This window comes from Elephas maximus, chromosome 7 (genome assembly GCF_024166365.1).
Source record: "Elephas maximus indicus isolate mEleMax1 chromosome 7, mEleMax1 primary haplotype, whole genome shotgun sequence".
Lineage (NCBI taxonomy): Eukaryota > Metazoa > Chordata > Mammalia > Proboscidea > Elephantidae > Elephas > Elephas maximus.
The window spans coordinates 124,056,814-124,080,328 of NC_064825.1; the positions used below are offsets into that span (position 1 = coordinate 124,056,814).

The window sequence follows — 23,515 nt, forward strand, 5'->3', positions numbered from 1 at the left end:
GCAGCCCGGGTAGCAGGCAGCCTCCTGCCTGCCTCTCCTGCTGGTCCTCTGATCCAAATCCCCTGCCTGGTCCCCTCACGAGGACTACCACCTAGGACCCCAGTGCCCCATCCCTTGTCCTAGACCATGGTCATGAGGAAAGACTCGTGCCCCTTATTTATGAGAACCATTTCATTCTTTGTTGGGTACATAATAAAGCGAGAAGGAAATCACATCTGTGACTGCTGCTGCTCCCTGTGTCCAGCAGGGCGGGGGGGAGGCGACATGTGGATGGGGGGCATGTTCAGTTTAGGGAGGCTGGGCCCTGAGCTCTGCGCTCATAGCGGCCAGCAATCCAGAGAAATAGCAAGAATGTGGCAGCCTGGATGCCAGCCAGCAGGAAGAAGTAGAGGTCCATCCGGCAATTGTTGATGTTCCCTGGTGAAAGGAATGGTTGACATTGGGGTCAGGGCAGGGACCCCCTGCCTTGCACCCCTGCCCCCCATCCTAGCCCCATGGGAAGTGGGTGGGGTTTAAAGACAGTGGCCAGATACCAGATACCGCTGTAGTATCTGGCTGCCCCAGGTGTCTCTTGGGATATCTACAGCTCCCCTCTACCTAGCTTCTCATTCATTTTCTTGATAGACAAATATTGCAGGGAAAAGTGACCCTTCAGCTAGAAAGGCAACAGAATTTTAGAAGCAGTAACACACCTTGGAGGCCCATTGAGTTTGATGCTTCCTTTTTGGCAGTTGGGGAAACTGAGGCCTAAGGAACGGAAGCCATGGTGTGGGTGAGTGGCCAACGGTGGGCTAGAACCCTGTTTTCCGTGTCCAGTCCCCTGCCTGATTCTGCTTAGGGTCAGAGTGCTTAGCAGTGGCCACCTCCTTTCCAAGCCTCCACTCTGGGGATACCCCCCACACTCACCGAAGTCCTCAGGGCAGTGCAGCCAGCCCCCTGGCAGGGACAGTAGGGACAGCAGACTGGAGCCCAGCAACGAGCCCACCCCAGAGAGGAAGAAGAAGATGCCTATGATGGCGGCCTGCATGGAGCGAGGGGCCTCTGAGTAGGCAAATTCCAGGCCTGCAGAGAGGGAGGTGCAAGGCACAAGTGGAGTAGCAGAAAGACCCACCCAGCCACCCAAGCCTCCATCCTGCCTTCCCTGGATGACCATCTGCTCCTGTGGCTGTGACAACGTTGTGCACCAGTGACACCCTCACCTCTGCCCTGGGCATCCACCTCCCAGCTGAACACCTCCACCTGGATGTTTGGCACGCTGCCCCAAGAGCCTGCTGCTGTCTTTCCTCCCTCCTCCGGGGTTCCCATTTCAGTAACCACAGCTCCACCCAGGCACCAGCTTCACCCTATCCCTCCTGCCCACCGCCAGTGTCATCCCCAGATCATTTCGATTCAACCTCAGAAACCTCTTCCAAGTGTATATGCCCTCTCTGTCCCCACGGCCCCGGCCAAACCCCAGCCCTGGTCCTTTCCTTTCTGGCCCCTGCAAATTCTCTTAAACCCGTCTGTCTCCTGTCCTCCTCGCATGGCCAGATGGATCTCTGTTGGGGTCTTTTTCCTACCCAAAACCCCTTGGGGTTCCTATTGCTCTTAGGAGAAATCCCAACATCCAGGCTCAGTTCCCAAGGCCCTGTGTGACCTCACACCCCCGGTGCCTCCCCAGCCTTATCCTCCACACTTCCCAGCAGACTTCCCTCCAGCCTGTGTATGCATGGACACACCTCTGGGTTTTTGCAGATGCTGTTCTCTCTGCCTGTAAGGTCGTTCCCCACCTGCTGAGTTCTGCCTCCTCCAAAGCCCAGCTCAATACTCCCTCCCACCTTGCCCAAGGGCTCCTGCAACACTCTCTGGTCACAGCACTCAGCAGGGTTCCCGCTGGCATGAGTCTCTTCCCCCCCACGCTGAGTGCTTACACCAGGTCAGCTTTATCTTTACGTCCCACCAGAGCCTAGCCCTGGACTAGTTATGTGGGCCCAGCTCCTTTGCTAACTACAGAGCCTGTCCCAGCCTTGCAGCTCTAGCTCACAGCCCAGTGGGGGAGATGGACATACAAAGGCATTATTACAACACCGGGGCCTGTGTGCAGAGCTAGAGAGATGAACATGGGGATGGGAGGGAGCATTCTCCTCCGGGGCCTTGGAGAGGAGATGGCATTGAAGGGTAAAGAGGAGTTCACCTTCAATCTAAAGCAGAGGGAACAGCAACTGCAAAGATACAGAGGGCAGGGAACATGGCACTGGAGAGACTATGTGGAAAGTTGGTGAGAAATGGTCTTATTCACCTCCACTTCAGTGCCCATTGCAGTGCCTGGCACAAACTGGGTGCTAATAGATGTCCATTGGATGAAAGCAGTCCAGCTCAGAAAATAGTGCCTTCCTCCCTGCAGACGAGCCCTTGGAGGCTGTGTCACGGGACCCTGACTTCCAGGTACCACCAGGCATAGCCCATCACTGGTGCAAGAGCAGGGAGGGGATCCAGAGTACCTGGGATGCTGGCAAAAATCTCACTGATCCCAATGAGCAGATACTGAGGGATCTGCCACCCGATGGACAGCGGTGCTGCGTAGTACAAGTCCTGCCCAATCTGCTGGGACACTGTCTCATTGTGGTGGACGTAGCTTAAACGCTCCATCTCCAGGATGCCTGGGGGAGGGGGGAGAAGGGGAGAAAGGGGTGCTACAGACAAGCCCATCCCACCCTGTAGAATGTGGCACATGGTGGGTGCTCAGTAAGTAAGTAGCCAATGATCGACTGGGAAGGAAAAGAATACTTGCCTGAGGGGGTCAAGATTTGAGTTCCAACTCTTCCCTTTTTGCTTTGGCTGCCAGGAAGCTCAGAGCTAGGCTTTGTGCTCAGTAATCGTAATGATTCTCATTAATCGAGAGCCTGGTATGTGCTAGCCATCTAATATGCATTCTTGCAAATGAAGAAATAGAAACTTAGGTTAAGCAGCCAGTCCAGAGTCACAGCAGCTAAGTGGTGCGGCCTGGATTTGAGCCCCAGTGTGTCTGGTTTCAAAGGCTCTGCAGTGGTATCACATGCCTCCTCTACTGCAACAATGTTACAGTCCGTGTTTCTCAGCTGGCTTTCAAGTTTAACTATTTTATCTCTATCCGCTTGTTGCTTGGGAGGCAGATGTGCCCTAGTTGAATGAAACTGGACGTGGAGTTAAGGAGCCCTGGTGACACAGTGATTAAGCGCTCGACTGCTAACCGAAAGGTCAGTAATTCGAATCCACCAGCCACTCTGCAGGAAAAAGGTGTGGCAGTCTGTGTCTGTAAAGATTACAGCCTTGGAAACCCTATGGGGCAGTTCTACTCTCTCCCATAGTCTCTATGGGCCTGTTTTTTTGGATATGGAGTTAATGGACTTGGATCTAATCCTGGCTCTGCCACTGGCAAGCTGTGTGACCTTGGGCAAACCACTTAACCTCTGTGAGACTCAGGTCCGTTATCTGAGAAGCACGAATAAACACCCTAGGGTTATTGTTAGGATGAAATAGAACAACAGGCATTAAGGCATTTTATAGCTGAAAAAGAAATCTAGATCGTTTCGCATCCCAGACCAAAAAACTCATTGCTGTCGAGTCAATTCCAACTCATAGCGACCCTATAGGACACAGTAGAACCATCCCACAGGGTTTCCAAGGACCAGTTGGTGGATCCAAATGGCCAACCTTTTAGCTTACAGCGTGAGCTCTTAACCAGTGGGCAATACTGATAGACGCTTTAATTTCTCCAGTTCCTACTTGTGATCCAGGCACGTGGCTGGGTTCTTTACAGACGCCATCTCGTTTAATCTTCAACACCCCGCTAGGCCACATTCCATGCCCACATTCCAGGGCAGAGCTTGGGTCCAGCACAGTGTCTGAATGAATAAGCATCCCCATCTTAAAAGATGAAGCTCAAAGACCCGAAGTAACTTCAGGGTCATGCTGTTACTAAGTGTAGAAGACTCAGGTTTGTGTGACTTCATGAAAGACTTCTTTACCTGAGTCCTTTTTTAGTTACTGAGTTGATTCTGACTCTTGGCAACCCCATGAGTGCAGAGTAGAACTGCTGCATAGGGTATTCAAGGCTGTGACCTTTCGGAAGCAGATCGCCAGGCCTTACTTCTAAGGTAACTCTGGATGAGTTTGAGCCGCTAACCTTTTGGTTAGTACTCCGGTGCTTAACCCTTAGCAACACCCAAGAACTTCTGAGCCCTTTTTTATAAGTGGTTTCAAACCCCTTCAAAATGGAAGGAGGAAGAGAGTAAAAAATACATTAAAAAAAGTTTCCCGTTTGCCACGAAGTGGCTGTATGTCTTTGGAAAATTCATTCATTCAACACATTTTTGAGCACCTATAGACATTTTTTTTGTTTGTTTGTTTTATAGACATTATTCTAGACTCTGGGGACACGGCAGCGAGTAAAAAAAGATCAAAATCCCTGCCTTCAAGGAGCTTACTTCCCACTGGGAAATATCTTTTTGACTCTCTTGGGTTGAGTTTTTTCATCTGTCAAAACCAGAGGAGGCTGGATTCTATTAGGAGGGTCTCATTCAGCTCTTGCTTTCTGGGAAGGCTGAGGATATGTTTGGCATAGGCCCACAGCTTCAACTTCAGCCCACAGTGGAGCCAGCCACCCTCTTTCCTCCCTCCACACACCCGGACAGACCAAAGCTACTACCCACCCCCACTGCACCCCTCTGCTCAGGTCCACTCACCTGCCACAACGACAGAGGTAAAGCCAAAGAGCATTCCCAGGGCCATCTTCTTCAGAGCCGAGGGAAGCAGCTTGTGCCGCAGCAGGAAAGGGTCCAGCAAGTGGTCCTTCAGCGGAACCAGGATCAGCACTACCACAACATTGGCCAGGAGGAGCCAGGCTTCCGGGATCTGGGCAGGAGGCAGCCAAGAAAGGCAAATAGCAGAAAGAAGCTCAGGACTGGATTTGGGAGACCTGGACTTCCCAGGTGACCCAGGGTTAGCCCTGACCTTGGACTCCTCAGCTGTGTAATTAGGGCGTGGGATTGGTCAGGGATAGCAAGTAGGTTCCTCTTGTAATCTAACTTCTATCAATTGATGGTGGCTGCCTGGAAGATTTATGAGTTCAGAGTGAAATAATGTTGTGCTCGATTAGTGATGTCTGCCATGGGCAAGGAATGGGATATAGTGGTAAATATGCCATTTATCTGCCAACTCTGAAAATCTTTGATTTTATGAACTGGTTTTAAAAGCCCTGGTGAAAGGTGGAGATCTGGGGATCCAGGGGTCCTAACGAGGAAGAAAATGGCGTAGAGTCGAGTAGGAGCCTGAGTGCACCTGATCTGAGGGCCTGGTGCAAACTGGGCAGTGAGGCCTATTTCAGGTGGGAGTGAAGCTGGCTTGTATTCGTTTGAGCAATTGATCATCTTGACAGGATGCCTGGGCTGTGGCACAAGTTTACCCATCCTCCAGTATCCTGAGGACGCCCTGTAGCAGGAGGAGGGGAGTGTAGAGGCAACTTCACCTCCTCCTTTGCTCAGAGGAAGCCCCCAGCCCAGCCCGAGCCAGAGGCTGAACACATGCTTGGTCTCTCACCGTGTAGCTGCTGGGCCGGGTGTGGAGAGCTGTGAAGCTGCTGGCAGGATTGGCTGGGAAAATGTTGGGGATCTGGAGGTGAAGACCCTGCAGGACGTACGTAGACTGCATCTGCCAGGAGAGACAGACATGAGTCTCCCCTCCAACCACAGGAGATTCCTAGCTCCCAGGCAGGCATTCCTCAGCAATGCCACGGGGCAGTTGGGCAGCTGGCCCCTATCCCAGCCTCAGGGGAGAAGTGACTTTCCCACCCCTTAGGAGCCAGGCTTTGCTCTACTCTCAGACCCGTGAGCGGTGGGTGCGGCCTTATTCCAGAGCAGGGTCAGGGACTGCAGTGGGCAAGCTGGGTCTGATTCATCTTGTGTCTCCAGGACTTGACATGGAGTTAAAAAAAAAGGCATGGGTAAATATTTACTGAAATGGGGAAGATAATGGCATGGCTGTCCCCATGGGGAGTTCTCATCTGACACGGAGGCCAAGCTGAGTTCCACTGGCTGACACAGCCAGAACTAAGTAGACACTCGCCAACCAGAATGGGCTCTGGGCACAGCTGTGGGCCCCCACCATACCAGGCATCACCCCTTTAGTTACAAAATCATGGAGAGGGGCCCAGGGGAATCCCATGAGAGGAGCCAGGTCAGGGAAGGGCACTTGGGTGGCTCAGGACAGCAGCCACTTCGTATGGAAGAATGTCATTATCTGACAAGCGGTACCACTAAGAATCAGCCATGGGTTCCCCACCCCATGTCCCTATCCCATCATGGACACCCTCTACCTCTGCACCCCCCAAGTAGCAGGCTGGCTCTGCATGACCCTGTCTTCTTTTGCAACTCAATCAAACTTCCTATAAGGGGGTCTTATGGTCTGGGGCTTGTGCCCACCCTCCTCTCTCTCTCTCACACCACACACACACACACACACACACCCCTCTAACTTTTCCTATTGGAAGCAATATGGGGTAGAAAGCAGTAGTTCCCCGAACTGCCTGAGTATCACTATCATCTGAGAGGTTAATTAAAACTCCTAAGCCCTCCTTAAGCAATTCCAAATCGGTTGTCGAGTGAGACTCAGAAATCTGTGTCTGCTTTAAAAGCTCCACAAGTGATTCTGAGGCACAGTCAGGTTGGGGAACCTCTGTTGCAAAGCACTGAGCTTGCTCCTAACCTGCTGTGGGATCTTGAGCAGCCAACACACCTTCTCTGGGCCTCAGCTGCCAATCCAGAGAATATGAACACTTTAGTGCTAGAAGAGCCTATAATCCAAGCCATCAGTTTACACATGAAGAAACTTAGGCCCAGAGCAATGGAGCAACTTACTCAAGGAGCTGAGCTTCTGTCTCAAGGGTTCCTCCTGCTATACCACCTCCCTCTCCCCACCAAGGGGAATTCATTCCACAAACATATGTGGGGTACGGCTTTGTGCCAGGCCCCAGGCCAGCTGGTACCTCGCAGCAGTTCACTTGATTTTTCCTCTTTTCCTGCTCCCATATGCCCTGGGCTTCTGTGGAGAGAGTTGAGCCTAACGAGAAGACTAGGGAGCCAGGCTCTCCCTGCCAGAGCAAAAGGGCAGGGGGTCCTCACCTGGAAGTATACCATCCAGTAGGGCACCAGAGTCACCATGACAGGTAAGATCTTCACCAGCACCTTGAAGTTAGTGATGTCTTCTTGCGGGGAAGGGCCAGGCTGGGGAGACCTCTGGTTAGGGAGTAGTTGGGCGCCTTGTGGGTCTCTGTGGGGCCATAGCGACAGCAGATAAAACAGGTTTGCTTAGCATAAGTGGTCAGTTACCTAGGAAGGAGAGGGGCCAAAGAAAGCCACTGGGCTCATGTAAGGCCATGCAAAGCCTTTCTGCCTTGGATGTCAGCTAATGAGGGAGGGAGCAAGTATGTCTGATTTCTGAGACCTTCTTATACTTAATATGAGGATAGTGTAGAATTCTTCATATTATATCCCAGCAACCTTCACTGGTACCGTCATCTCTGTAATCGTCATCTCACTACCATTATCATTGCCATTACCAGTGTTTATCTTCACTGTAGGCACCACCACCATCATTGCCCTCTTTATCACCACTGTTACTGTCAAGATCATTAACGTCCTTACACTTTCTACAGTTAGCCCATCGCCAATAACACCGTCACCGCCATTTTGACCTCCATCGCCATCCTTAGCCACTAGGGCAACTCTGGCCCCCTGGAGAGCAGGTCAGAATGGAGGGCTATCACTGGGGCTGAACCAGAGTGCCCCCAATCTGGACCATCCCTCTCCAGGAGAAGTATGGAGCTTCTCCAGGTCTGATGGCCCCCTTTGCCCAGGGCCCACTCCTTACCTGGCAGAGTATCGACGACACAGCTGGGGGCAGCAATTTCGGAGTGCAAGTTTAAGCATTGAGGACACTTGGCTGCCCATGGGGGGCTTGGTGATGAAGACAGGGGTGGCAAAGAGGAAGATGAAGAATGCCAGGCCCACACAGGCCACGGGGATGGTATAGCCCAGCAGGAAGCTGATGTTCTGCTGGATAAAGGCCACCACCAGCAGCGACAGCACGGCACCCAGGTTTAGGCTCCAATAAAACCAGTTGAAGAAGCGTTGGGTGGCATTGCGACCAAGACTCATCACCTGCCAGGCAGGGGTGAATGTGAGGGACAATGAGGTCCAGGAGCACCCTGCCCATGATGTACCCTCTGTACCTGCACCCCCTGTCTCCCACAGAGACTCTTCTTGGGTCAGTGGGTGGGCATTCTGACACTTCCCTAGCCTCTGATCACTAAATAGATACACAATAAACATTTGTTGAATGAATGAATGAACTCTTTTCTTGGGAGTCATGCTAATGATCAAGACACTTCAGCACAGCTGTTTGTTCATTGCCCGTGACACATATTGCTTTTATATTGTCACCAAGTAGAACACACAGATGTCTCAGATGCTACTTTGTTCATTTCTGGCTGATTTATTCCTTTGACTGTGCAACCTGCAGTACGCATGACTTCTAGAATCAGAAAAATGCCAATTCTGCTTTCCGTGATTAAATGTGATGCGTGCACGTTACTGAAAGCACAGCTGGAAATCTGATGGAGAATTGCCCTGCAGTTTAAAGCTGCAAACACAGTATTCTATTTTGGCTCATCTCTTCCCCTGACTTGCCTCTCTCTGATATATGCCCAATTAAACAAGGCTGGCATAATTAGGGAAAGAGGTGCTCCTAGACATAGCCCCAAGAGTGGTTCTGGCTGTGTGAAAAAAAAAAAAAGAGATTTTTTTTTTTAGGTCCCCCAGCAAGGGCGGATGGGCTGAAAATCTTTACCCAGCATTTGAATTGATCAGCAGCAGTCAGGCCCTAGGCCCCTTTCTCGTCTGCTGGTTTGAGTCAGCAGTACTGGCTGCCCTCACCTTTCCCAGACCCTATTCCCAGATTCTGACTCAGCAGATCTAGAGCAGGGCCCTGGCATCTGCATTTTAAAAAGCCACCAGGGTAGCGATAATGGTGGCTCAACATGAAAAATGTTGTCAACGTCACTGAATTGTAAATGTGGAAGTTGTTACGTTGGCAAGGTTTTGATGTGTATATTTTCACCACAATAGGAAAAAAAAAAAAAAAAGCAATGAACCCTTGGAGTCACATCTCTAGATAAGTGATTCTCTACAACCATTCACCCTTTTCATAAACCCCAACACCTCAGAATCCATTACTGCCCTTCCACCCACAAATACATTATTTCTAGTAGGTGCCCTGGTAAGTCAGTGGTGAAGAGCTATGGCTGCTAACCAAAAGGTTGGTAGTTCCAAACCACCAGCCGCTCCTTGGAAACCCTATGGGGGCAGTTCTATTCTGGCCTATAGGGTCACTATGAGTCTGAATTGAATCGAATAGAATCAAATCAAATCAAATGACAAGAGGTTTTGTTTTGGGGTTTTTTTTGGTAAGACGATTTTGCCAAGCTTTACTTTCTATAGTTGCATTGCAGAAAAGATAGGTATTTTTTTTTTCTTGTCCAAACATAAAATTATCATCCATAAAGATGCTTTTAAAATGACGTTCCCTTAAGGACTCTGAGGCTTCCTTCTGGTGATGGAGAGGGAGGGGCATGCCCACTCACTGAGAATCCTTGCTCTAGATTTTCAAGCAGAAAATTGAATAAGTCCCCTTAGGAGCAGCCACATCCACTTATTAACTAGAAGTAAATGAATATGACAATTATAACCCTAAGGGGACAATCAGGCAGAATATTCAGGATACCAATGAGCTCCCCTGGAATGAGCAGACACTTTGTCTAGAATGATGGATGGCCCTTTCTGAAATCAGCAAGTGCGTTAAACATGCAGTTCCTGGGTATATATGCCTGCTAGATGGTGCCAACCCTTCTACCCCCAGGTCCACAGGCTGATTGCCTCCTGAATTCTGCCGCAGCTTCCTCACTGCTCCGATGCACCCACAATTGTCCCTCCATCCACTCTCTCCACTGCAGCCATTTTTCAGAACTCAAATCTAATGATGTCCATCTCTGCACTGTCTTACAGGTCAAGTTCAGACCTTTTTAGGTAGGCTTCAAGCCTCACTGTGTCCAGAGTTCATGCTCAGTACACGGAAGAATACTCAGGAGTTTTTATCACTGTTGTTGTCACCAGAGATGAGCTCTCCCACCAGGATGAGAGGAAGGGGGCACAGGACAGCTGAGGACCTCTGGAGGTCAATGGAGTTAAGGTCACAGGTCAAGGGCATCTGGGAGTGGAATGGGATGTCAATGTTGTTAGTTGCTTTCAAGTCGGTTCCAACTCATAGCGACCCCATCTACCACAGAACGAAACACTGCCATGCTCACAGTACTTGTTATGCTTGAGCCCATTGTCGCAGCCACTGTGTCAATCCATCTCATTGCAGGTCTTCCTCTTTTCTGTTGACCCTGTACTTTACCAAGCATGATATCCTTCTCCAGGGACTGATCCCTCCTGACAACATGTCCAAACTATGTGGGACATAGCATTCTGATTGCACTTCTTCCAAGACAGATTTGTTCATTCTCTTGGCAGTCCATGGTATATTCAATATTCTTTGCCAACACCACAATTCAAAGGTGTCAGTTCTTCTTTGGTCTCCTTTACTCATTGTCCAGCTTTTGTATGCGTATGATGCAACTGAAAATGCCATGGCTTGGGTCAGGTGCACCTTAGTCTTCAAGGTGACATCTTTGCTTTTCAACACTTTAAAGAGGTCCTTTGCAGCAGATTTTCCCAATACAATGCGTCTTTTGATTTCTTGACTGCAGCTTCCATGGTTATTGACTGGGGACCCAAGTAAAATGAAATCCTTGACAACTTCAGTCTTTTCTCTGTTTATCATGATGTTGCTTATTGGTCTGGTTGTGAGGATTTTTGTTTTCTTTATGTTGAGGCGTAATCCATACTGAAGGCTGTGGTCTTTGATCTTCATCAGTAAGTGCTTCAAGTTCACTTCACTTTCAGCAAGCAAAGTTGTGTCATCTGCACAACACAGGTTGTTGATGAATCGTCCTCCAATCCCGGTGCCCCATTCTTCTTCATATAGCCCAAATTCTCGGATTATTTGCTCAGCATACAGATTGAATAGGTATTGTGAAAGGATACAACCCTGATGCACACCTTTCCTGACTTTAAACCACAGTGACCTCTTGTTCTGTCCGAACAGCCACCTCTTGATCTGTGTACAGGTTCCCACATGAGCACAATTAAGTGTTCTGGAATTACTGTTCTTTGCAAAGTCATCCATAATTTGTTATGATCCACACAATAGAATGCCTTTGCATAGTCAATAAAACACAGGTAAACATCCTTCTGGTATTCTCTGCTTTCAGCCAGGATCCTTCTGACATCAGCCATGACATCCCTGGTTCCGCGTCCTTCTCTGAATCCAGCCTGAATTTCTGGCAGTTCCCTGTCCATATACTGCTGCAGCCACTTTTGAAGGATCTTCAGCAAAATTTTGCTTGCGTGTGATATTAAAGATATTATTCAGTAATTTTCGCATTCGGTTGAATCACCTTTCTTGGGAACAGGCATAATACGGATCTCTTCCAGTTGGTTGGCCAGGTCTTCCAAACTTCTTAGCATAGATGAGTGAGCACTTCCAGTGCTGCACTCATTTGCTGAAACATCCCAATTGATACTCTGTCAGCTCCTTAGATGAAATGCAACCAGAATGCTCCTTAGAAGTGAGAACAGCAAAACTTTGGCTCTCTTACTTTGGATACATCATCAGGAAGACCAATTGTTCAAAAGGGACATCATGGCTGGTAAAGCAGAGGGTCAGTGAGAACAAAGGAAAGCCTCAATGAAGTGGACTGGCACAATAGCCACAACAATGGGTTCAAACACACCAAAGATCATGAAGATGGTGCAGGACTGGCAACATTTCGTTCTGTTATACATAAGGTTGCCATGAGTCAGAGTCGAGGCGAAGGCAACTAATAACAGTCTTTTCCTATGGTTGTAATTATCTTGTGTGTGCTGTTCTGCTTCCTACTTTTGCTTGTTAACACCATACTTGGTTGTTTTAAGATATTGCACAATCCTTGTAGCATCATTTTAAATTATTGCCTAATACCCCATTGCAGAGAGCTTCAAATACAGCCCTGTCATTTGACATTCGCTCATTCATTCAGCAAGTATCTATTGAGCTCTGTGCTAGGGACTACAGAGGAAGACTCAGAGATTAAGATGTTTGCTAAGTGCCCTTCACTAAAGCGTGGTTGACCTGGGATCTGAACCAGAGTCTGCCTGACTTAATCCCTGGCACTGCTGGTAGAAGGGGGCTGCTCCTGCTGTAGTCGCCTAGATCCATGTAACACATAAAGATGGGGCTCAAGATGGGGCCTGGAGCCCCGCTGCTGGTAAACATTGGCTTGCTCTCTATGTGACCTGGGACAAGTTGATCAATGTTGTGGAATTTTAGTCTCCTTACATTGGGCACTGGTATGTGTAAAATGGACATAATAATACTACCTTCCTATGGATTTTTTTTTTTAATGGGTAGTTAAGAGGATTAACAGGAAAAACTAAACCTGTTGCCATGGAGTCAATTCCGACTCATGGTGGCCCATGTGTGTCAGAGCAGAACTGTGCTCCATAGGGTTTCCAATGGCTGATTTTTTGGAAGTAGATCACCTGGCCTTTCTTCTGGGGCACCTCAGGGTGGATTTGAGCTTCCAATCTTTTCGTTAGCAGCCAAGCTCCTGAACAGTTTGCACCACCATCAGGGACTAGTAAAGAGGGTTAACCCATTGCCCTCGAGTCAATTCCAACTCATAGCGACCTTATAGGACAGAATAGAAGTGCCCTATAGAGTTTCCGAGGAGGGCCTGTGGATTCAAACTGCTGACCTTTTGGTTAGCAGGGGTAGCACTTAACTGCTATGCCACCAGGGTTTCCTGTTAAAAGGATTAACTGAGTTTAAACATTGAAAGTGTTTAGCACAGGGCCTGGCACAGAGCTCAAGGAAGGCCAACTATGGTTATTACTATTGGTGCTAGGGTTAGTCTTCCTCATCTCAGATATAAGGAGCCCTAGTTTTTTCTTTTAGGAACCCTGGTGGGGCAGTGCTTAAAGCGCTCAGCTGCTAACCAAAAGGTCTGCGTTGGAACCCATCAGCCGTTCGGAGGGAGAAAAATGTGGCAGTCTGCTTCCCTAAAGATTTACAGCCTTGGAAACCCTATGGGGCAGTTCTACTTTATCCTGTAAGGTGGCTATGAGTCGGGATCGACTGGAAGGCAACCGGTAAGGGGTTATCTTAGATACAAGGAACTGGATGCAGAGTGGGGAAGTGGTTTGTCCGAGGTCAAGCTAGGGGCCTGTGGCTCCTGACTCCCAGGTCTCGACCCCATTGCTTTGGCTGCTTATCCCCAGGGCCTCCTGTTGGGGCGGGCGTCCCGCCACCCACCTGATCGGCACCGAAGGAGGTGAGGTTGGTCCTGACGGAGCTGGCAGCCAGGGCGAGCAGCAGCAGCGCGGCGTAGAGGGTAGGCGCGCAGTAGGGGCTGGGCGGGGAAAGCCGGCAGTTGGACGAGGTGCAGGCGGGCCCAATTGACATCTGTGGTAACTCGCCGCAGAAGGAGCGGCGGCCGTCGGGGAAGGCGGTGGCCGGCAGCAGGCCTGAGGCGCCCAGGTAGAGCAGCAGGCTGAGCGCCAAGGCCAGGTAGCGGCCCAGGTACACGTCCGCCAGCCAGCCGCCCACGGGTGCCAGCAGGTAGGAGGCACCCAGGAAGATCAGCGCGGCGCGTGAGGCCTGGTCGCCGGCCCAGTTGAAGTTCACGCTGTTGAGGTAGAGCACCAGGTTGGCTGAGACACCGAAGAAGGCGGCGCGCTCCAGCATCTCCACCAGCAGCACCGTGGCGCCCGCTGCCAGACGCCACCGCCGGGGACCCCGCGCATCGCGCGCCAGCAGCGGCCTCCGTTCCGCGGCCACCCGGGGCACCCCCGGGTCGCGAGGCTCAGACATGCCGGCCCCTCCGCCGCTGCTTGCCTGCTCTGTCCCGGGGCGCTCCGGTACCCCACCTCCGAGCTCCCCAGCCCTGGCCTGCGGCCTTCTCCTCCCCTCCCTGCCCCAATCTGGTCGCCCTCCTTTCTTGCCCCTTTTCGCGCCCTCGTGTCTCCCCTTTTAGCGCCTGTTCTCCCCTGTCCCCACTACTTTTTTTTCGTAACCCCCCTCTGATCCTTCTGCTCACTACCCAGGCTCTACATCCCCCTCTCCCAATTCTCAACTCTTTTCTTCTCCCTCCTTCCACCCCTAAACCTTCCTCCCTCCCTGCTGCTTCTCGCCCTCCCTCCCTCACCTCCCCCCACTCTGACACTTTCTCCCCATCCCCTCTTGGTCACCCCCGATTCTTCCTCTCTCCACTTCTCTGCCCTTCCCCCTCCTTTTTCCGGCTGTCTCCCCGGGTGGTCTCCCTTTCTTAACTGTCCACTTGCCCTGTGGCGCTTCACCTGCGCTCTTTGGGGGTCACCCTTCCGCAGGGGCTCCCTTTGCCTCCACCACTCCCTACTGCTGTCTCTTCCACTTCCTCCCTGCTCCCCGACTCCCTCCCGGCCCAGTCCCCTCTGGAGCTCCCTTCCAGCTCAGCCTCTGTCCTTCTCTCTTGGCTTCTTGAGAAACTCTGGGTGCCGCTCGCTTCCCCTTTTGCTTGCTTCTGTGGCCGGCCTGCGTCATGTGATGCTGCGGGGTATTTACGAGAAATGAAAGCCTGGGTCAAGAGGTCCCTCCGACCCAGCTTTCCAAAAACATCCTTTCCTCCTACCCTCCTACACCCACCCTACCTCTGCCTACCTTCCTGGGGCCGGGAAGGATAGTTTCCATCTTTCACTTTCATTTCTCTCCGGATTTCACTTCTGCTGCATCCTCTTCCAATCAAAATCCACAGATGGAGAGAACCAGAGAGGCTTCAGGCATCATTAGGTCTCCCCACCCCCAGCCCCCACTCCCACTTCACAGATGCAGAGACTGAGGCCAGGTGGCAGTGGGGGCTGACTGTTTCATGGTAACTGACCTGGGGTAGACTACTGTCCTGGCTCCTGAATGACAGGGGAAGCTGTCAACATGTAATTCAGATTGTGCAAATGCAGACGAGACGCTTTGGAGAGGAAGGAAGTAGGGACATCTACAAGAAGCCTGTGTCATCACCGAGAGCCTGCGAGAGAGTCGAGAGTCGAGATTGAGAGGGATGTTGAACTCAGATTAAATCACAGTCTAGCACTCCTCTCAGAGCTCTCCATTGCATTTAGAATGAGAGCCAACCCTCAGCTTGGCCTAAAAATCCAGTGGGATCCAGGCCTTGCCGTCCTCCAACCTCACGTGCCCTCAAGTCCAGCACACAGACCTTCTTTCTGGTCCACTCACATGCTGAGCTCCGTTCTGCCTCAGGACCTGGGTCTTTGCTGTTCTCAATGCCGGGACTGTTCTTCCAGACCTTTGCTTGGCTGGCTTCTTCTCCTCATGGAGGTCTCAGCTGAAATGTCTCCTCGTCCCACAGACTTTCCCTGATCACCTTATCTGATGCCTACTGGATTCTCGGCCTCATCTCTATGTCATTCATGTTGTCCTGTTTTAACGTCTTCTGAGCACATAATACTTGTTTAACTACTGATTGTCTCCCCCAGTAGAACAGAAGAAGCTCCACCAGGTCAAGGATCTTGTCTCACTTTTCACTGTTTTATCCCCTATAGCTGCCCAGGGCTTGGCAAATAGTACCAGTCACTGTTGAGATGATTCTGACTCCTGGCAACCCTATGTGTGTCAGAGTAGAACTGTGCCCCCCTAGTGTTTTCAATGGCTGATTTCTTAGAAGTAGATTGCCAGGTCTTTCTTTCAAAGTGCCTCTGGGTGGACTCAAACCACCAGCCTTTCAGTTAACCGACCAGTGCATTAAACTTTTGCCCCACCCAGGAACTTCTTGGCAAATAGCAGATGCCCAATAAATACTGTTTGAATAAATGCATGGAAAGAGTGTCCCAAAGCAAGATTTGTAGGGACAGCATCGGAAAGGCTAAAACCTAAAATAAACAGTCTTGCAAAAGCTGTGTTGTTGTTGTTAGGTGCCATGGAGTTAGTTCTGCCTCATAGCGACTGTATGTTCAACAGAATGAAAACACTTCCTGGTCCTGTGCCATCCTCATAATCGTTATGCTTGAGCTCATTGTTGCAGCCACTGTCTCAACCCATCTTGTTGAGGGCCTTCCTCTTTTTCGCTGATCCTCTACTTTACCAAGCATGATACCCTTCTCTAGGGAGTGGTCCCTGCTGATAACACGTCCAAAGCATGTGAGACGAAATCTTGCCATCTTAGTTCTGAGGAGCATTCTGGCTGCACTTCTTCCAAGGCAGATTTGTTGGTTCTTTTGGCACTCCGTGGTACAGACAATATTCTTCACCAGCACCACAATTCAAAGGTCTCAGTTCTACTCTGGTTTTCCTTATTCATTGTCCAGCTTTCACATGCATATGAGGCAATTGAAAACACCATGGTTTGGGTCAGGCACATCTTAGTCTTCAAGGTGACATCTTTGCTTTTTACCACTTTAAATAGGTCTTTTGCAGCAAAAGCTGTAGATACCTCCAAAGATGGGTCTTTGGATTTTATCTGAAGTAAGTAGCCCATACAGATGTAAGGCTGGAGAGTGATGGCAATTAAGCAGAGCTCTTCACTGGGTTCGGTTTCAGCCCCTTTAGTCAGGGACAGTGCACTTTGGATGATGTGGGCAGAGAAGCTGAAGCCTCAATGAGCAGACATGAGCCAAGATCAGATGTTCAGGTTGAGCCGCTTCTGCCTCCAGATTGGAGGAAGTCACAGTCATTAGTGTTGACTAAGGGCAGGTTACCTCACATTCAGCTCTTTCCTCTCTTGGCAAGGTCTTTAGGCCAAGGGCAGACATGACAAATGCCATCATCAATGGGCATGACTTCACCATTGAAAATTATAATCCAAGATTCAAATACCTGTGGGAGAATATGTGATAGAGCCCATTAACATGAATGAGGGTGACCCTATTTGCAGATTACATGAAACTAGAAGGGTGAGGGAAAACCTTGACCAAAAGACTCCAGACCCCAAAAGATGTTGACAAAACAGTTCTGTATAAATGAAGTGGACAGGTCTGAATGTCAAGGCTTCCTCTTGGGGCCCCAAACCCAAGAGGAAAGGGACAGGATGACGTGGCTTAGCAGCAGCAGCCCAAAAAAACCCATGGGGATTTTCATCAATGGTAAATTTAGGGTGAGTCAACATAGCTTGAAGCCGTCCTAAGCTACAGCCTGACAGTGGTTACCAAGGTGGTAAGACTATGGGTCATTTTTTTTCTTTTCCTCGTTTTCCAAAGTCCTTCTAATGTGGTCCTGTAACTTTCATCATTACACAAGGGTCAAATTTGGTATCAGGGAAAGTCACTCTGATCAACTCCAAGCTGATGAGGCCCTATGTGGTGTGTTGGGTTCGGCCGGTACCACAGTTAAAGGTTCAATGAGGAGTGATTAGGATGGAGAAGGAACTTGAAATCCTACACATGGATGAGAAGAGAATCAGGGTAGCATATACCTGTTGTGACATCTGCATAAAGCTGTTCCTCAAAGAAAACTTAGATGTCTCGCAGGCATCTCAGGGGAGGAACTAGAAAATTCCAGATGCCAGCTTTCAGCTTCGAGCACCTTCAGTCTTTCCCTGAAAACCAACAGTTCTCAAAGTGCATTCCAGGGACACTACAGGGTCCCTAAGACCCTTTCAGGGCCCGTGAGGTCTGTCTTCGTTTCCTAGTGCTGCTGTAACAGAAACACCACAAGTGGGTGCTTTAAAAAACAGACATTTGCTTTCTCACAGTTCAGAAGGCGAAAAGTCCGAATTCAGGGCACTAAATCTAGGGGAAGTCTCTCTCTCTGTCAGCTCTGGGGGAAGATCCTTGATCCTCATGACTTTCAGCTTCCGTAGCCCCAGTGTTCCTTGGTTCCTTGGCAATCTTCACATGGCACCTATCCCCTCCCACCTCCATCCCCACCCCCATTTGTGCTTACTTCTGTGTCTAATCTGCTCTTTTTTATAACTCAGAAGTGATTAGGTTTAGGACACACCCTATATCAGTATGGTACCGTTAACATAGCAAAAAAATTAAAAAAAAGAAAACCTTATTTCCAAATAGGGTTAGGATTTACGACACATATTTTTTCAGGACACAATTCAATCCATAACAAGGTCAAAACTGTTTTCATAATACTATTAAGACATCTTTTGCCTTTTTTGCTGAGCTGACACGATTTTCCTTTTGCACAGGTGGTACAACAGCAATGGTGGGTAAAACTGGTGACGCTTTAGCCCAAATCAAAACAGAGACACCAAATTGGACAAATAGGCTTTGTCTTCTTCACCCCCGTGCACTCAGAGTAAAACTAGAAAAATAAATGGCTAGTTTAACTTAAGAAAGTCCTCAAAGCAGACGTTATAGTTCTTAATTTTATTAGAGCTCGGTCCTTGGGTGCATGCCTTTTTAATATTCTTTGTGTCAAAATGAGAAGTACGCATAAGGCACTTGTGCTGAATACAGAAGTAGGATTGTTGCCTCTGGGAAAAAGGATTGTGCAATTGGGAAGGGAGGGTTGCCAGCTGAACTAGCTGCTTTTTTCATAAAGCACCATTTTTACTTGAAACTATGGTTATTCATTTTTTTTTTTTAAGTGATCTCGATGAGCCTGTCACTTCAAGGAAAACAACTGACAGTATTTGTTGCCAGTATTAAAATTTGAGCTTTTACGTGAAAATTTGAATTTTAAAAAACTTATAGCCCTAGTGGCTCAACGGTTAAGTGCTCTGCTGCATTGCGAGTCGAACTCACCCAGAAAAGAAAGACCTGGCAATATTCTTCCTTAAAGATTGTTGTTGTTGTTAGTTGCTGTTGAGTTGGTTCCAACTCATAGCGACCCTATGCACAACAGAACAAAACACTGCCTGGTCCTGTGCCATCCTCACAATTGTTGCTATGTTTGAGCCCATTGTTGCAGCCACTGTGTTAATCCATCTCCTTGAGGGTCTTCCTCTTTTTCACTGATTCTCTACCAAGCATGATGTCCTTGTCCAGGGACTGGTCCCTCCTGATAACATGTCCAAAGTACATGAGACGATGTCACAGTATCCTCCCTTCTCAGGAGCATTCTGTTTGTACTTCTTCCAAGACAGGTTTGTTTGTTTTCCAGGCAGTCTATGTGGTATATTCAATATTCTTCACCAACGCCATAATTTAAGTACGCCAATTCTTCTTTGGTATCCTCATTCATTGTCCAGCTCTCTCATGCATATGAGGGAATTGAAAATACCATGGCTTGGGTCAGGCAGACGTCCTCGAAGTGATACCTTTCTTTTTTTTTAAACACTTTAAAGAGGTTTTTGTCAGCAGATTTGCCCAGTGCAATACAGCATGTGATTTCTTGACTGCTGCTTCCATGGATGTTAACTGTGGATCCAAGTAAAATGAAATCCTTGACAACTTCAATTTTTCTCCCTTTATCATGATGTCAGTTATTGGTCCAGTTGTGAGGATTTTTGTTTTCTTTATGTTGAGGTATAATCCATACTGAAGCCTGTGGTCTTTGATCTTCATTAGTAAGTGCTTCAAGTCCTCTTCATTTTCAGCAAGCAAGGTTGTATCATCTGCGTAATGCAGGTTGTTAATGAGTCTTCCTCTGATCCTGATGCCCTTTTCTTCTTCATATAGTCTGGCTTCTCGGATTATTTGCTCAAAATACATATTGAAAAGGTATGGTGAAAAGATACAACCCTGATGTACACCTTTCCTGATTTTAAACCACACAGTGTCTTCTTGTTCTGTTTGAACGACTGCCTCTTGGTCTACACGATTAAGTGTTCTGGGATTCCATTCCTTGCAATGTTATCCATAATTTGTTATGATCCACATGGTGAAATGCCTTTGCACAGTCAATAAAACATAGGTAAACCTCTCTGTTATTCTCTGCTTTCAGCTAAGATCCTTCTGACATCAGCAATGATATCTCTTAGTCCATGTCCTCTTCTGCATTTGGCTTGAATTTCTGGCAGTTCCCTGTCTATGTACTGCTGCATTTTTTAAATATCTTGAGCAAAATTTTACTTGCTTGTGATATTAATGATATTGTTTGATAAATTCCACATTCTGCTGGATCACCTTTCTTTGGAATGGGCATGAACATGGATCTCTTCTAGTCACTTGGCCAGGTAATTGTCTTCTACATTTCTTTGGTTTAGATGAGCAAGCCTTCCAGCGTTGCATCCATTTGTTGAAATTTCTCAGTTGGTATTCTGTCAATTCCTGGAGCCTTATCTTTCACTCCTGTCTTCAGTGCAACTTAGACTTCTTCCTTCAGCACCATTAGTTCTTGATTATATGCGACCTCCTGAAGTGGTTGAATGTTGACCAATTTAAAAAGAATTGATTTGTGTATTCCTTCCATCTTCTTTTGATGCTTCTTGCATCATTCAACATTTTGCCTATAAAATCCTTCAGTATCACAACTTGAGGCTTGAATTTTTTCTTCAGTTCTTTCAGTTTGAGAAATGCCAGTTGTGTTCTTCTCTTTTGGTTGTCTAACTCCAGGTCTTTGCACATTTCATTATAATACTTTACTTTGTCCTCTCAAGCTGCTCTTTGAAATCTTCTGTTCAGCTCTTTTACTTCATCATTTCTTCCATTTGCTTTAACTACTCTACATTCAAGAGCAAGTTTCAGAGTCTCTTCTGACATCCATTTTGGTCTTTTCTTTCTTTCCCGTCTTTTTAATGACCTTTGCTTTCTTCATGTATGATGTTCTTCATGTCATACCACACAACTTGTCTGATCTTCAGTTATTATTGTCCATTGCGTCAAGTCTATTCTTTTTTTTTAATTTTATTGTTGTAAAATATATGTAATAAAATTAGCCATTTTCACCATTTTTAAGTGCACAATTCAGTGACATTGATTGCATTCACCATGTAATGCTACCATCACCACTATTTCCAAAAGTTTTTCATCACCCCAAACGGAAACTCAGCACCCCTTAAGCAATAACTCCCATCCTCAATGCCCCATCCCTTATTAACCACTCATCTTAGTCATCTAGTGCAGCTGTAACAGAAACATCACAAGTCAATGGCTTTAACAAAGAAAATTTTATTCTCTCACAGGTTAGGATGCTAGAAGTCTGAATTCAGGGCACCAGATCCAGGGGAAGACTTTCTCTCTCTGTTGGCTCTGGGGGAAGGTCCTTGTCATCAAACTATCCCTTGTCTGGGAGCTTCTCTGCACAAGGTCCCCAGGTCTAAAGATGTGCGCTGCTCCCAGCTCTGGACTTGTTTCAGATTTTAAGTTTTGTTCTACATTTTTTCTCCCATTCCATCCAGCATCTTACATTGTGTCCCTGGTCTAAACTGTTGGTAGTGGTAGCCGGGCACCATCCAGTTCTTCTAGTCTGAGGTCAGAAGGGGTTTCGGTTTGCGTGGGCTATTAGTCCCATGGACTAATTTCTTCTTTCAGCCTTTAATTTCCTTCATTCTCTTTTGTTCCCTAAGAGTAGAGACGAGTAGTTTTAACTTAGATGGCTGCTCAAAAGGTTTTAAGACCCCAGATGCTACTCACCAAACTAGGATGTAGAACATTATCTTTGTGAACTGTGTCATGCTAGTTGACTAAGTTGTCCCCTGAGACTATGGTCCCAAGACTTTTGACCCTGTAAGGCAATCTTGCGAGTTGTTTGGACGTGCCTAGGGAGCCTCTGTAACTGTGCTCCCATGTGGTTTGTTATATATGTGGAAATATATGCAGTATACACGAATGTGTATACATATGCCTATAGATGCACCTATACATGCACTTGCTTATGCCTTCCTATACACATATATGCATCCGTATCTACCTACATAACCACACACATATTTTTTGGTTGTTTTTACAAAATCGTATGTGTTATAACATTTACTGAAATTGTTCCTTTTTCTCATGTACTTCTTAGTGTCTTTATTTATCTTGATCAGGTTGTGCTGACTTCACTGGTATCTGGTATTGCCTTTTCCATCACTAAAAGTAACAAGCGTCTACTATCTAGAAAGGGGTTCCCTCTCACTCCCATCTCTGGTAACCATCAAAGAGCTTTGCTTTCTGTGTGTATATCTATTCTTGACTTTTTATAAAAATAATGGGATCATACAATATTGGTTTTTTTGATTGACTTATCTCACTCAGCATAATGTCCTCCAGGGTCATCCATGTTACAAGATGTTTCACCTGACTCATTATTCTTTTTGCGTGTGTGCTTTAGGTGAAAGTTTATAGCTCAAGTTAGTTTCTCATTCAAAAATTTATACACGTTTTGTTTTGCGACATCAGTTGCAATCCCTGCAATGTGACAGCACTCTCCCCCTTTCCACCTTGGGATCCCTGTGTCCATTCAACCACTTTTCCTGTCCCTTCCTGCCTTCTCATCTTGCTTTTGGGTAGGAGTTACCTATTTGTTCTCGTATATTTGATTGAAATAAGAATCACGTTCCTCACATGTGTTATTTTTTGTTTTATAGGTCTGTCTAAATCTTTGTCTGAAATTTTAGGCTTCAGGAATGGCTTTAGGTCTGAGTTAACAGAGTGTCTGGGGTCTGTAGTCTAGGGGGTTCCTCCAGTCTCTGTCAGACCAGCAAGCCTGGTCTTTTTTTGTGAATTTGAATTTTGTTCTACATTTTTCTCCTGCTCTGTCTGGGACTCTCTATTGTGATCTCTATCAGAACAGTTGGTGATGGTAGCCAGGCACCACCTAGTTCTTCGAGCTCAGGCTGGTGGAGGCTGTGGTTCAAGTGGTCCTTAGTCCTTTGGGCTAATACTTTCCTTGTGTCTTTGGGTTTTTTTTCATTCTTCCTTGCTCTGGACGGGAAAGGACCAATAGATGTATCTTAGATGGCTGCTCACAAGCTTTTAAGACCCCAGATGTTAGTCACCAAAGTAGGATGTAGAAGGTTTTCTTTATGAGCTATGTTATGCCAATTAAGCTAGATGTCCCCTGAGATTATGGTCACCAGCCCTCAGCCCCAGTAACTTGGTCCCTCAAGGTGTTCAGGTGTGTCTGAGAAACTTCTGTGACTGCCCTGGTCAAGTTGTACTGACTTCCTCTATACTGTGTGTTGTCTTTCCCTTCACCAAAGTGGCAATTGTGTAGTATCTAGTTGGTGATTTGCCCTCACCACCCCTCCCCACCCTTGTAACCATCAAAGAATTTTTCTTCTATGCATAAACCTTTTCTTGAGTTTTTATAATAGTAGTTTCAAACAGTATTTGTCCTTTTGTGATTGACTTATTTCACTTAGCATAATGCCCTCCAGATTCATCTATGTTGCCAGATGTTTTGCAGATTCATCATTGTTCTTTATTGTTGCACAGTATTCCATTGTGTGTATGTACCATAATTTGTTTATACATTCATCTGTTCATGGGCACTTAGG

At 47.6% G+C, this 23,515-nt stretch overlaps 1 protein-coding gene across 1 annotated transcript; it reads right to left on the bottom strand.

The window, feature by feature from the left end:
- Nucleotides 1-40: 40 nt before the first annotated feature.
- Nucleotides 41-14,158, bottom strand: SLC15A3 (solute carrier family 15 member 3). Its single transcript, XM_049892123.1, has 8 exons — nucleotides 13,468-14,158; nucleotides 7,885-8,174; nucleotides 7,137-7,284; nucleotides 5,557-5,667; nucleotides 4,704-4,872; nucleotides 2,481-2,639; nucleotides 907-1,062; nucleotides 41-417 (listed from the first exon to the last, which is right to left on the bottom strand). Exons 1-8 carry the CDS (start codon nucleotides 14,023-14,025, stop codon nucleotides 284-286), a joined length of 1,725 nt encoding a protein of 574 aa, XP_049748080.1. The 5' UTR covers nucleotides 14,026-14,158; the 3' UTR covers nucleotides 41-283.
- Between the last annotated feature and the right edge of the window lie 9,357 nt (nucleotides 14,159-23,515).

What these genes read in the sequence shown, in the direction of transcription:
- SLC15A3 (XM_049892123.1), bottom strand. Translation starts at nt 14,025, where the DNA reads ATGTCTGAGCCTCGCGACCCGGGGGTGCCCCGGGTGGCCGCGGAACGG. An exon ending in CCTCCTTCGGTGCCGATCAG is followed by an intron (nt 8,175 to 13,467) that starts GTGGGTGGCGGG and finishes CCTGCCTGGCAG; the next exon opens with GTGATGAGTCTTGGTCGCAA. An exon ending in ACTGGATGGTATACTTCCAG is followed by an intron (nt 5,668 to 7,136) that starts GTGAGGACCCCC and finishes CTCTCCTGGCAG; the next exon opens with ATGCAGTCTACGTACGTCCT.